At 60.3% G+C, this 13412-nt stretch overlaps 1 protein-coding gene across 1 annotated transcript; it reads right to left on the minus strand.

The window, feature by feature from the left end:
- Positions 1–3647: 3647 nt before the first annotated feature.
- Positions 3648–7251, minus strand: CDK9 (cyclin dependent kinase 9). The gene is made up of 7 exons (XM_004593546.2): positions 6498–7251; positions 5978–6059; positions 5550–5640; positions 5258–5424; positions 4998–5169; positions 4734–4882; positions 3648–4462 (listed from the first exon to the last, which is right to left on the minus strand). Exons 1-7 carry the CDS (start codon positions 6962–6964, stop codon positions 4097–4099), a joined length of 1494 nt encoding a protein of 497 aa, XP_004593603.2. The 5' UTR covers positions 6965–7251; the 3' UTR covers positions 3648–4096.
- Positions 7252–13412: the final 6161 nt, after the last annotated feature.

Consider the following 13412-nt stretch of genomic DNA (forward strand, 5'->3'; position numbering starts at 1 on the left):
GGCGTCTGCACCTGTAGCCTGTAGAGTATGAAGTCCAGGGTGTGGCTTTACCGCTTCCAGACCTGACTCTGCTCCTCCCTCGCTGAAGCCCCCTACCTCATTCCAGCCCTGTCGGCCAAGCAGGACTCACAGTCCTCCTATGCCAAGGGCTGTAATGAGGCCCAGGTGGCGCTGGGCCCGGGGGACATTCCCCACACGTGAGCTGGTTCAAAACCCTCCCAGCAGTGTGGTCTCGGCTGCTCTCTGAACTGTCTGTAGAGCATGAAGCACAGGTCCCAGGCCACCCCGACCCCGGCACCAGTTCACCCACACAGCAGGGGATGCCCAGCCAGCCCACTGTGAGGCAGGGGTCCCTACCTCCCCCACTCCAGCACCCCATTCTCCTACCTGGAAGGAGGCAGTGTCAGCTGGGGGAAGACATCCTGGTGGGTCTTGCGGTTCCATAGTCGCTGCCACCAGAGCTTTGGCACCACTGGCCAGAAGATAGCCAGGGAGCTGGCACCTGTCATCCCTCAGCCTCCTGGGTGGGGCCTGAGGTGGCTCCCATGTGCGGATGTCTCTGCCAGGGCAGCTGTGCCAGGCTTCCGCAGGGGCCATGCACCTGACTGGGTGCCAAAGGGGAGGGTCCCGTGGTGGACGCCCCCAGGGGGACAGGCCTGCCTGAAGAGCTGTAGGCCACAGGCAGCAACACATTCCCTGATAGGTCACTGCCCGCATTTGGGGCTCGGCCCTGGGAGATCTCAACCTTCCCAGCAGGCCTTATAGTGCACCTCGGTCAGGGTCTCCCTGACCAGTTAAATAACAACTAGGGAGAGGTTAAAGGTCAGCCAGAGGCAAGTGGCAGATGGGAGACCTAGACTGCGATGTCCAGAATCCCTCCCAGGCCTTGGATCACAGCCCACTTCCCTGCTTTCAGTCAGGATCCCCCACTTGCCCTCAGCCCCCCAAAGCTGGGATCTGACGTGAGCACAACAATCCTTGACTTTAAGCTCCCGAAAGAACTGGCTTTGCTTCACCAACTGGCGAGGGCACGGAGCCCAGGCTTTGGCTGCGGGGGGAGCTGGCAGCTCTAGGGCCAAGGGTCCAGTCTGTTGTAAAATGCTGTCTCCTGGCAAGAGCTTGTAAGTGGGGGGGACACAACATGAGGTGAGGCACCGAGGAGGGGTAAGAGGATGAGCATGCACCGCCACCAGCTCCCCTGGCCGAGGCTTTGCACGGCACCTACTGTGTGACTGGTTTGAACCCAGTGGCAGGTGTGCTCCATATGGTGGAGGGGCAATGGTGCTGTGCCCACTGCACCTGGCCTAGAAACCCTCTGGTGCTTGTTACAGACCCAGAAATTGAAGGTGGACTGAGTAGGATACCCCTGAAGAGTCTAATGAGGACTGCAGGGAACCCCAGATCCTCGGGGTACAAGCACTGGGTCCCAGGTGAACAGCACAGGAAACCTGCCGACCTGTAGCCTGGAGAGCAGCAGGGCCGGCTGTTTCTTCAGTCACTTTGTTCAAGACCTGCCACCAACCACTAGCACACCTATGTTGGTGGTGCTCTTCGGATTCCTTGACTATCTCTTCTTCAAAGATTTATTTATCTGAAAAGCAGAGTACAGGGAGAGAAATCTCTCCATTGGTTCAGTCCCCAAGTGGCTACAATAGCAAGGTTAGAGCCAGGACCCAGAACTCCACCCTCATCTTACAAACTTACGGCATGGGCTGGAACACTTGGGCCAGCCTCAGCTGCCTTTCCAGGTGCATTTGCAGGAAGCTGGCCTGGAAGCAGAGCAGCCAAGATTAGAACCAGTGCTTGTGGGCCCGGCACAGTGGCCTAGTGGCCAAAGTCCTTGCCTTGAACCCCCTGGGATCCCATATGGGCGCCGGTTCTAATCCTGGCAATTCCACTTCCCATCCAGCTCCCTGTTGGCACCAGCCACTGTGGTCACTTGGGGAGTGAGTCATCAGGTGGAGGGTCTTCCTTTCTGTCTCCCCTCCTCTCTGCATATCTGCGTTTACAATAAAAATAAGTAAATCTCAAAAAAAAAAACAAAAAAAAAAACAGTGCTCAATACAAGATGCCAGCACTGTTAAGGGATGGTTTAACCTGCTGTGCCCAGACACACCCTTGCTCACTGACCAGTAACCCCTCCAAATTCACATCCTCCCAGAGCTACAGGAAGTGGCCTTGTTTGAAAGTGCTTGCCCGGGCCCGGCGGCGTGGCCTAGAGGCTAAAGTCCTCGCCTTGAACGCACTGGGATCCCATATGGTTGCCAGTTCTAATCCCGGCGGCTCTACTTCCCATCCAGTTCCCTGCTTGTGACCTGGGAAAGCAGTTGAGGACAGCCCATCACCTTGGGACCCTGCACCCGCGTGGGAGACCTAGAAGAGATTCCTGGCTCCTGGCTTTAGATCGATGCAGCACCAGTCGTTGTGGGGTCACTTTGGGAGTGAATCATCAGATGGAAGATCTTCCTCTCTCTCTCCTCCTCCTCTCTGTATATCTGACTTTGTAATAAAAATCAATCTTTAAAAAAATAAATAATACAAAATTTAAAAAGTGTTTGCCCAAGGTCACCCTGCATGAGGGTGGGCCCCATGTCCAATTGACCAGACTCTGGACAGCGTGGGAACAGGGGGAAACACATGTGAAGGCAGAGAAACCCCAACAAGGAACCCGAGGTACCCAGCAGCCCTCGGGAGGCTGGAGCAGCGAGTAACACTACGTACTTGACCCCATCCAGCAGGAACCAGCCCTGCCGATTGAACCCTGGCCTCTAGAACTGTGGCCTGGCTCTATAAGTTCAGGAGTTTGGTAGGAGGCTTTGCCAGCCCTTCTCCAGAAGGTCTGCCCCTCGGACAACACAGATTGCACCCAGCTCCAGCCTGACCCCATCCTCCCCCTCCATGTGCCCACTTAGCCTAGCTTCTACTGCCTTCTCCCCTGCCCTGGGGTCCTTCACTCCTCCAGTCAACTCCTTTCTCACTTCCCCGGGACAACCTGCACCCGCTTCCTAACTATTTGAAAGCGTCTGCAGCAGTCTAACCAGTGTGTTAAGCAGCCTTCTGCAATGCCTGCATCATCTGAGCACACGAGGTCCAGTTCAAGTCCCGGCTGCTTCACTTGCAATCCAAAGCACCTGGGAAAGCATTTGGGTCCCTGCCATCCCCATGGAAGAGCAGGATGGTGTTTCAGGCTCCTGGCTTCAGCCTGGCCCTCCCCAGCTACTGAGGCCAAATGGGGAAGTCAACTAGCAAATAAAAGACCACTCACTCTCCTCCACCTCTCTAATTCTTTTCAAATGAGTCACATTCAAACAGGTGTCTCTAAACTGTGGAAGCCCAGACCCACCTGCTGGCTCAGGGCAGCCCTGCACCAGGGGGCTGAGGCCTCTTCCTCCGGCAAAAGCACATAGCAGCGATTCGACCCTGCAGTGCTGTTTTGGAGAGCATCCCGACAGGTGACTTGGGAGATGAAGGAAGGCGACAGTGGTGTGTCAGAGAGAACCGCACCAGGGCTCAGAGCAATGGCCCCACCAGTCAGCCGCCATGGGCAGCAGCTGAGGCCCAAATGCGGGGAAGACACAGCCACCAAGTGGAAAAAACAAAGCCAACTTTTAATTGTAACTAACCTAACTGCACGCAGGAATACTCAACAACTGAACAACGAAACACCATAAAATGCTTCCTTCTGCCAACCCCAGTGCCTGGGGGTTTCAACTTGGGACAGCCCCAGCCCAAGGCCTTCTGTTCCCACGATGGGGGGTGCCCAAGGAAGGGCGGAAGACCAGTCACCTCCTCCCACCCTGCAGGGTCTCTCAAGAGTCACTGGTCAGAGGGCCCCCTGAGCCCCCCATCCTGTCCTGCAGTACGTGGATACTCCCTTCCCCAGACATGTCCATAAGGCCAGGCAGTGGGGCAGCAACCCCCACAACCTCCTGGCCTGGCAGCCAGTGCTTCTCTCCAGTCCCCTGGCTGCTTCCTGCAGCGCCCACCACGGGGAGGAGCCCGGCCAGCACTGGAGAACAATCTCAAACACCCACTGGCTCCACGGTGCGAGTCATGTGGCAGAGACGAACAGCAGCAGTCGGCCGCAGCGCCAGCCTCAGAAGACTCGCTCGAACTCGGTCTGGTTGGTGGTGGTGGGATTGCGGCTCTGGTTGGTCGCCTGCTGGGTGATCTGGCTGCCCTTCCGGCGTGGGGGCGCCAGGTACTCGAACATGGACGTCAGGTGGGTAGACAGCATGCCCTTGAGGTCCGAAGGCATGGGGTCGGACCAGAAGAAGTCATGGTTGAGGGCGTCGTCACTATCGATGCGCTGCGCAGGATCCAGCACCAGCAGCTTGTCGATGAGGTCCAGCGCGTACGGGTCCCGCACGTAGGCCTTCAGCCTGTCCTTCACTTTCCGCTTCTGCCCTTTAACCAGCTCCAGCTTCTCGAACAGCTCGTATTTGTCCACATTGGGCCACACCTGGAAATGGGTGTGAAGTCAGGGCAGTCAGAACCAGAGCAGCAGTACCCGGACCACCCTTGGAGAACTTGGTAGGTCCACAGGAGCAGTCGCCATGTGCCAGGCCCCTTCGCGGGAACGGCCCCCACACATGCCTGTCTCTGCTTCCCCAGGGGACAACTGAACACCTCCCTGGGTGAGGCCTGCAGCCACAGAACTCAGCTGGGCCTGAGCCAGGCCCTGCTCTCCTTTCGGAGGTCTGACCAGGCGAGCTGGCAGCAGGGCCACTCACCTCCGGAGTGATGGAGCCACAGAGCTGGCTGATGAGGGCAAGCTGGTGCTGCTCCGTGTTGCCCTGCATGATGGGGCTGCGAGTCCACATCTCAGCCATGATGCACCCAGCACCCCACAGGTCAATGGGGGGGCCGTAGTCCCGCTCCCCTGGCAAGAAGAGCACAGCAGGAGGGCCCCTTGAGACTTGGGCCCCCCAGGGCGGGTGGGCGAGTGGTGGGATGGGGGCGGGGGAGCCACGCTCAGCCTGCCCAGCAATCCTCACCCAGCAGCAGCTCCGGGGGCCGGTACCAAAGCGTCACCACACGGTTGGTGTAGCGGTTGGGTTGGCTGTTCTTGGCCAGACTGAAGGCCCGGGCCAGCCCGAAGTCAGCCAGCTTGAGCACCCCGTCCCGGGTGATCAGCACGTTGGCTGCCTTCATGTCCCTGTGCAAGATCTATGGGGTGTGTGGAGGAGTTGGCTCAGCCAGGTGCCCAGCCCGGTCTGGCCCACCGTGGTCACGGCCACGACCCCCCAGCCCGCACCTTGTTCCTGTGGATGTAGTAGAGGCCGTTGAGCAGCATCTGCATCACCCTCTTGATCTCTGACAGCGTGAACTTGACCAGGACATTGCTCAGTAATCCGGCAAGGTCGTGCTCGCAGAAGTCAAACACGAGGTATATGCTGCCCTTGCAGCGATTATAGGGAGAGGCTGCGGCACGAGAAGGAGCCATCAGGAGGCCCAGGCCCAGCCCCGCAGGACACCGCATCAGCCGGGAGAGAGGCCGGGCGGTGGCCTCGGGAGAGGGGGGTCACATGCCACAGGTGTGCCCTCACCTTTGGTCCGGCAGATCTCAATGAGGTTGACCACGTTCTCGTGCTTCAGCAGCTGGAGGATCTTGATTTCCCGCAAGGCCGTGATGGGGAACTGCGGGGCAGGCAGTTACAGGGAGCGTGCCTGCCCTGTGGTCTACACAGCTGTCAGGGGCCCCGTTCGGAGCACGCCTCCCGGTGTCAGCCCCCTCCCCACGTGCCTGCGTTGACAACGAAACGTTCCCTTCCTCTCGGGAAGGCCGGGCAGAGCTGGGACCGGGGTGCTCGGTCCCTTCTAAAAACTACGCGTGTTCACTTGCTTCCTGCCTTTAGCCTCGCTGAGAGCGAAGGCAAACGCTGGAAACCTTCCTAAGCGCCCCGGACACGTGCAAGGGCGCGCCAGGTCCCGCGCGGCTGTGAGAGGGGCAAGGGACACCCCGCCGCCTACTCACCCCTTCCTTCTCGTTCTCCATTAGCACCTTCTTCAGAGCCACCTTCTGGCCGGTCTGTCGGTGCTTCGCCTTAAACACCTCCCTGCGGGGCCGACAGACACCCCAGAGGTTCGCCGGGCCGCTTCCGCAGTCTCGGGCCAAGGGGAGGGGGCAGCAGGGCCCAGCGGCGACTCAGCCGCCCCACCCCTGCCCGGTCCCCACCCCACCCCCTCGCCCAGCTTCGGTCCCTTCCCACCCCGGTGCTCCTGGGGCCGGGGACCCGCTCCCCGTTCCAACACCGCCCCACACCACCCGCCACCTCGGGCCTCAAGCTCCTCCCCGCCAGCCGGCTCCGGCGCGGTGTGCGGCGCGGCCTGGCGAGAGCCGGAGCCAAACCTAGGACACGCGCGGCTCCCCGACCCTCTCGGTCTGGCCCCGTGGGGTGCGGGTCCCGTGGGGTGCGGGTCCCGTGGGGTGCGGGCCTCGTGGAGTGCAGACCCCGGCGCCACCGGCCCCCGCGCCCCCCGGCGCCCCGCCTTACCCGAAGGTGCCTTGGCCGATCTTAGCAAGCTTCTCATATTTGGTCACTTCGTCGCAAAACGGGCACTCCACCGAGTCGTACTGCTTGGCCATGGCCGCTTCCAGCGCGCCGCCGCCGCCCCCGGCCCCCGTCGCCGCCGCCGCCGCTCCCGCCCCGGGCCCTGCAGCCGCGCTCCAGGCCCCTCCGCGGCCGCGCCACTTCCGCCTCCAAGGCCACTTCCGGCCCCGCGGCGCCGACCCCGCCTCTTCCGCTCGCCGCCCGCCGCCAGGCCCCCTGGGACTTGTAGTTCCCGGGAGGCCAGGGGGAGCCGGAGCTGCAGAGGCGCCTCCGCCGCCGCCGCCACCACCGCCGCCGCCGCTGCCCGCGCCTCCGCCGCCACCGCCGCCAGTGCCGGCGGCCGCCCCGATTGGGGGCGCGGGGATCCGGGGCGCTGGCGCTGGGGCTCGGGGTGCTGCGTCCCGCTGCATCGGCTCAGGCCGCCGCTGCTGCCGAAGCCGCTGCCTCTCTGGCGCCCGATCCGGGGCCAGCCGCAGTGCCCTGCTCCTCCTCCTCCTCCTCCTCCTCCTCTGGCGGCGCCGCCTCCGCCGGGCTGCGCTGAGCGGCCGGCGCGGGGGAAGAGGAAGAGCAGCCCCGAGCCGCGGCCTGGCAGGAGGGGGTGTGCGCCCTGGCCGGGCCCGGGGCGGCCGGGCGAGGGGGCGAGCGGGAAGAGCCGACGAGGAGGCGGCCGGAGAGCGCAGAAGGGGGCGCGTTATAAAGGGGGAGGCGCCCCGGTCTCGCCCTCCCCTCCCCCTCTGCCCGCCCCTCCCTCCTCCTCCTCCCCCTCCCGCCCTCCGCGGCCGCACCTGCCGCCGCCGCCTCCCGCCGCCCGCCCGGCCGCCCGGCCGCCCGCTCGCACTCGGCCGGCCGCCCCGGGCGCGTCACCGCCCGCGGCCCCTCCTCCGCCTTCGGAGGTGGGGCCCGGCGCGCGACACCTGGCTGCGGGGCGCCCTGCCGCGGGCCTCAGTTTACCCCCAGGAGCCCCACCCCTCCCTCTTCGGCTCCGAAGGGTTCCCCCCCCCACAAAAAGGCGAAGACGGGAGGCGCGCCCAGGGAGAAGAGAATGGCCCCCGCCGCCGCAGCCTCCCCGGCCCCGCCACCCGCTGTTGGCATGGCAACCGGCCGCCGCCAGGGGGCGCGGCGACACCGGAGGCGACGGAGGGAGCCTGGCCAGACCCGCCGTGTAGCCTCGGAGGCAAAAAAAAAAAAAAATTAGCTAAGGCTGACTGAACCCCCACTGTGTGCTCCAGAGGTGCTAGAGGGCCCCCTACTCCAAGCTGCAGCTCCCAGAAAGGCGGACCCATTTCACAGACCAGGTCACAGAGGTCTCCAGGGCTGAGGTCGTTGGTCCAAGGTCACAGAGGACCAGAGCCAAGCCTTGAACCCGCGCTGGCTGAATCTCAGGCGTTCTGCTCATACACCTGCTTGCAGTGTGGCACCCCACCTGTTCCAAGCCTGTGGTCCTCCAGCCCACCGGCACTCCTCCTACAGCCTGGCCCTCCGCCTCCCTCCCCCATCCTCTCGCTGGCATCTCCCTGGCTCAGGGAGCTTCCGCTCTGCCGCTCTGCCCGCCGAACTGGCTTTTCTGCCTCGCGTCACTGTGTGCCCTCCGACGCCGCCCTCTGCTAAGAAATTCCGAGTCCCGGCCCCTTCAGCTGTCCCCCTCCCAGGCCAGGCTAGAACATTCTGAAGTGCAGTTTGCAGGCTGTATCTTGCCATCTTTCGGGAAAAACCTGAATGTGTTCCCCATCCCCACCCCATATTGTAGCAAAGTGGGTAATCCCCTGCCTGCAATGCTGGTGCCACTTAGAGACCCAGCTGCTGCATTTCCAATCCAGCTCCTTGCTAATGGCCTGAGAAAAGCAGCAGAAGATGACCCAAAGTGCCTGCCACCCATGTGGGAGACCGGGAAGAAGCTCCTGGCTCCTGGCTTCAGTCCAGCCTTGGCAGCCATATGGGAAGTGAACCAGCAGATAGAAGATCTCTGTGTGTGTATCTCTTTCTCTTGTTGTAATTCTGACTTCCAAATAAATAATCATTTTTAAAAGAGGAAAGACAACCCTGAATGTGACGTACTAGGCTCTGTCCAGCTCATGTCCTCAGGGGCTCTGGCTTTCTGGTGCCTGCAGAGGCCCTGTTCTGGGGCGGGGCCCTGCCAGGGAGGGTCAGGCTGAGGGCAATAGGGAGTGGGTTTCAGGCAGAGGAGCTACGTGTTAGGGGGCAGATCTGAAACAGCTTTATGAGTCCATGCTTATCAGAAGAAGAAAAGCTGTTGACTGAATCAGTGTGGAATGGGAGAGCGTCCTAAAGCAATAATTGTCGTTCATTCAAACAAAAGCCTTATGTGGGGGTGTTCTCGGTTCTCATGGAGCAGTGTTTACCTCAGTCCCCTGGGGTGCTGGAAGGCAGCAGCCACCTGGGGAGGGGGTGAGGCAGCCGGCAAAGGGGTGGCAAGCGCACAAGCTAGTCCAACATAAGCTCCATCGGGGGCAGAGCCATGGGTGCACGGGTGACAGGTGGCAGGGGATGGCTGCAGGGAGAGGTCTACCATGGCTCAGGGCGCCTTCCCTGTGAGCCTGCCAGGCCAGTGTGTTTCCTGCAAGCCCTCCCGTGGTCACATCCTGTGGGCAGAGGACTAGACAGAAGTTCCGCTGATGTTGTCACCTCCACCTCCCCATCCCTCGGCTGAACCCCGACATCCGCCCGTCACTTCCCCTCAGGACCCACCCTGGCACGGGGGAGGGCAAGCACAGGCAGGAGCGCCCCTCCCTTCATGAGCTGCCCAAGACACCAAGGTTGGCAAAAGCCAGGTGGAAACAAGAGCAAAGGAGGTGGTTCTTGTAATGTTTGATTTTTCTGTTGCTGACTTGAAGGGACTGTGTCCAGCATCCCGTGGGTTGGCCAAACTGGCCAGGCCAGATGTGGGACCAGTGCTCCTCAAAAGTGTGCTGAGGGTGGGCATCAAGGCCCACCCGTGAGGCCTCCTCCTGGGACATTGGCATTCCATATGAGCTCCACTTTGAATCCTGGCTGCTCCACTTCCCATCCAGCTCTGTGCTAACGCACCTGATAAAGCAATAGAAGATGGCCAAGAGCTGAGATCCCTGCCACCCTGTGGGAGGCTTGGGTGGAATTCTAGGCTCAGGCTGGCCCAGCCCTGGCCGTTGCAGCCAATTGAAGAGTAAATCAGCAGGTGGAAGATCTCTCTCCTTCTCCCTCCCTCTCTGCCTTTCAAATAAATAAATATTTGCATATGTGTAAAAAAAATGTGTGTTTACTGCATGACCAGGCACAAGGTCTCTGGTTCACCTTTAAGAGTTAGGAAAACTGGGCCCGGTGTGGTGGCCTAGCGGATAGAATCCTCACCTTGAACGTGCCATGATCCCATATGGGTGCCAGTTCTAATCCCGGCTGCTCCACCTCCCGTCCAGCTCCCTGCTTGTGGCCTGGGAAAGCAGTCGAGGACGGCCCAAAGCCTTGGAACTCTGTACCCGCGTGGGGGACCTGGAGGAGGTTCTTGGCTCCTGGCTTTGGATCTGCTGTTGCGGTCATTTGTGGAGTGAATCATCGGACGGAAGATCTTTCTCTCTGTCTCTCCTCCTCTCTGTATATCTGACTTTACAATAAAAAAAAAATCTTGAGGAAAAAAAAGGTTAGGAAAACTGAGGCATGGAATAGAAGAGTCTGCACTTGAACTCCAGCCTGGACCCTGCAGGAGGAACAGAGGAGGGCCGGGCATCCACAGGAGCCCACACTGTGAATGCTGCAGTCCTGCACCAGGGCAGGCCCAGCAGCGCACCTGCTTTTAGACCCAGCCCAGGACCAGCAGGTGTGCTCCCCCTGAAATGTTTATTACACAAAAGTTGCAGAAGAGGCTCTAAGTGGTGATGTAGCTTGCCCAAGGCCACACAGCCAGGGGGAGCTATGGAGTGGCGCTTCAGAGGCAGGATCATGTATACCACCGTCCCACCCTGCCCCCAATGTCAGGCCACCAGCCAGAGAGATGAATCCCTCCTGTGGCCCTGCAGTGTGAGCACAGCCAGCAGGGGCCCACCCGGATGGGGGAAGGCCCAGACCTCACTGAGGAGGCTTGGGTCTGTTTGGAACACACACATAAAGACACCAGGAGGTGACAACCAACTGATGCCATCGTCAGTGGAAATGTCTCCTCTTACTGCCACAAGGGGCGTGCACCTTGCTCCTCCACTTACCACCAGCTGTTTCCCCCTCAAATTGTCGGAAATAAGTGGAAGCTGAAAATGCCTTAAAGCACCCAACCTCCCTGACAGTCCAGCCTGGCAGTCTGGCCCACTGCAAGCTGCGCGGGTTCCCCTACAGCCGGAAACATCAGCTCAAACTTTGCCCAGAATGCTGGCTACAGGGAGGCTGAGAATCCTGGCTGGAGCCATCTTGCCCAGAGCTGTTCCTGGGGCCTGTGTATGTGGGCCTAGTGATGCTGATGTTGGGCTGAAAGAGACTGGGAGAGTTGACCCAGCTGGTTCAAGGTCATGCCGGAAAGAACTGAATTCAGGTTTTGCCTTTGATTGACACCTGAAGGCTCCAGCTCCCCTCTCATGGGCCTTTTCCATTGTAGGAGCCTGTCCCTGGCCTGTGAGCCACCCCCTAACCTCTCCCCTTCTCCTCCCACCCTCAGCAATCCCTGCCAAGTGAGAGCCTGCACAAGAGTGAGAGGAAGTGAGACAAAAATCCAAGCAGGGTTCCCAGTGGCCCTCAGCTCAGGCCGGCCCTGCAGCAGGAGGCTGAGGCTCCAGGGACAGTGACAGGAGGAAAAAACGGCACCAGGGGGTGGGGCCAGCACCTAGGGGTGGGGCTTGGGTAGAAAGGCCCTGGGGGTCGGTCAGGGCCGGCTGTGGACCCAGGGGACTGGCCTGCAGCCAGCTCAGGCTGAGGAGGGCCCTGGGGGACAGCCGCCAGCCAGCAGGTCTCGGCCAGCCACAACCCAACGGCCACTTGAAGCCCCACAAAGGAGCCTCTGAACTCGGAGGAACGGCCACACTGAGCCCCATTCATCCTCCAGGGACGCTAGCCACAGCCCTGGCGCCTGTGCCAGCGGTAAGCTTACCGAGTGCCTGTGCCAGGGCCACACAGCTGCCCCATAGCCGGCACCTCCAAGCCCATGCCAGGCGCCTGCTTGCAAGCTTCTCCCAGGGCCGCACCAGTCTGCCGCTCACCCACATACCTGTCCTTCAGCCCCAACAGCTGGGGCAGTTAGGCTCAAGTCAGGCCAGAGTTGCCTCTAAGAAAGATGCCAAGTTCCCCCAGCCCTGCCCTCCCCCTTTCAAACAGCAACCAGGAGATGTGGAGAAGGGGCACCAGCCTTAGTTAGGACACTGGCTGCCCATGGCCTCATCTGTGAAATGGGTACAGTAGCAAGATTTGCCTCTCAAGTCAGGTGGTGGGGGTAGAACAGCAGTGCAGCCAGTTAGGCCCTCACCTGTAGTACTAGCATCCTATATGGGTGCAGGCTTCTCTACTTCCAATCCAGCTCCCTGCTAATGTGCCTAGAAAAACAGAATAAAGTGGCCCAAGTCCTTTCTTTGGTTGCTATGCCCACATGGGAGACCCAGAAGAAGCTGGCTCCTGGCTTCGGATCGGTTCAGCTCTGGCCATTGCAGCTATTTGGGAAGTGAACCAGCAGATGGAAAATTTCTGTGTTTTTCCTCTCTGTAATTCTGCTTTCAAATAAACAGATATCTTGGGAAGCAAACAGGTGGTGAACGCATGGCAGAAGGTACCATGATTGTTTCTTGTCGTCCTTCCCCATAAACCCTGAGCAAGCAGGACCCAACTGTCCCTGGTCTCTTGGCTTTGGCTTGCCCTTCAACCCACCTGGAAGTTGAAGTGAACTCTACCTTGTGAAGGACCATTATCCAGCGTCCAGGGTCCTGGAAGTCAGCAGCACCGGGGCCTTGCAGCTGTGAGGGTAGGTTCCAGTTCCAGGGGCGTGGCTTTGGGGGCCCATTAGTCTTCTTGGGGGGATGCAGGAGTCCCTCGATTCCTCTCTCACAGCCTCGGTGGCCAGGCATCCTAGAATGGATAGAACTCGGCTTCTATAGAGAGGTGGGATGTGAAGACCCTCCTGCAGGTGCCTAGGGCTTGTGGGGAGGGGCTGCATGTGCCAAGTGAGTGGTAACCCAGTCTGTACCACCAACCCACTGTGGGACAAGGTGGAATCCCCTTCTGTTGTTCTATGCCTCGGTTTGCTCATCTGTGGCCAATGGGTTTGGTGGTCCAAATTTTTGCCTGTCCCTACTAGCTTGAAAAGGGGGTGACCCACACCTTGGCAGGCTCCAAGTCAAAGCTGGGCTCTGCACCAAGCAATAGACCCTGGGGAGTCCCTGGGAGATCTCTGGGAGGTGCACGGTACAAGCACCCCCACCCCCACCCCCACCCGCTTGCAGAGAGGAAATGACCTGCTGAGCCCTCAAGACCACATAGCAACAGGCAGTCCAGTCGAGAGCTGCCCCCGGGCTCCAAGGTAGCTGACCACTGCATTCTCTGCTCCACTGCTGCCACACATCTCCTGGGTCCGCAGGTTCAGAATGACCCTCCCTAGCGTGGGTCGGACCTTGCCATGAGTTGCCTGGTGTGGTGCCTACATTCTGATGCAGAGTCCCTGGGTTCAATTCCCGGCCTGGGCTCCTAATTTCAACTTCCTACTTAGGCACACCCTGGAAGATGGGGAACTAGCTCATGCCTGGGTCTCTGCCACACATGTAGGGGAGACCTGGACTGGGTACTGGCTCCCAGCTCTGGTCCTGCAGCTGTCACAGGCATTTAGGAAGTGAACCAGTGGATAGGGGGTAGGTGGGCACCCCCTCTGCCTCTGCAATACAGAAGGAAATGGAGTAATCAAGA

The sequence above is a fragment of the Ochotona princeps genome, chromosome 14 (genome assembly GCF_030435755.1).
Source record: "Ochotona princeps isolate mOchPri1 chromosome 14, mOchPri1.hap1, whole genome shotgun sequence".
Taxonomy (NCBI): Eukaryota; Metazoa; Chordata; class Mammalia; order Lagomorpha; family Ochotonidae; genus Ochotona; species Ochotona princeps.

Coding starts and splice junctions, on each gene's coding strand:
- CDK9 (XM_004593546.2), bottom strand. CDS start 6,964: ATGCAGCGGGACGCAGCACCCCGAGCCCCAGCGCCAGCGCCCCGGATC. Junction 5,641..5,977: donor TGGAGAACGAGAAGGAAGGG/GTGAGTAGGCGG, acceptor CCTGCCCCGCAG/TTCCCCATCACGGCCTTGCG. Junction 5,170..5,257: donor ACTACATCCACAGGAACAAG/GTGCGGGCTGGG, acceptor CACACCCCATAG/ATCTTGCACAGGGACATGAA.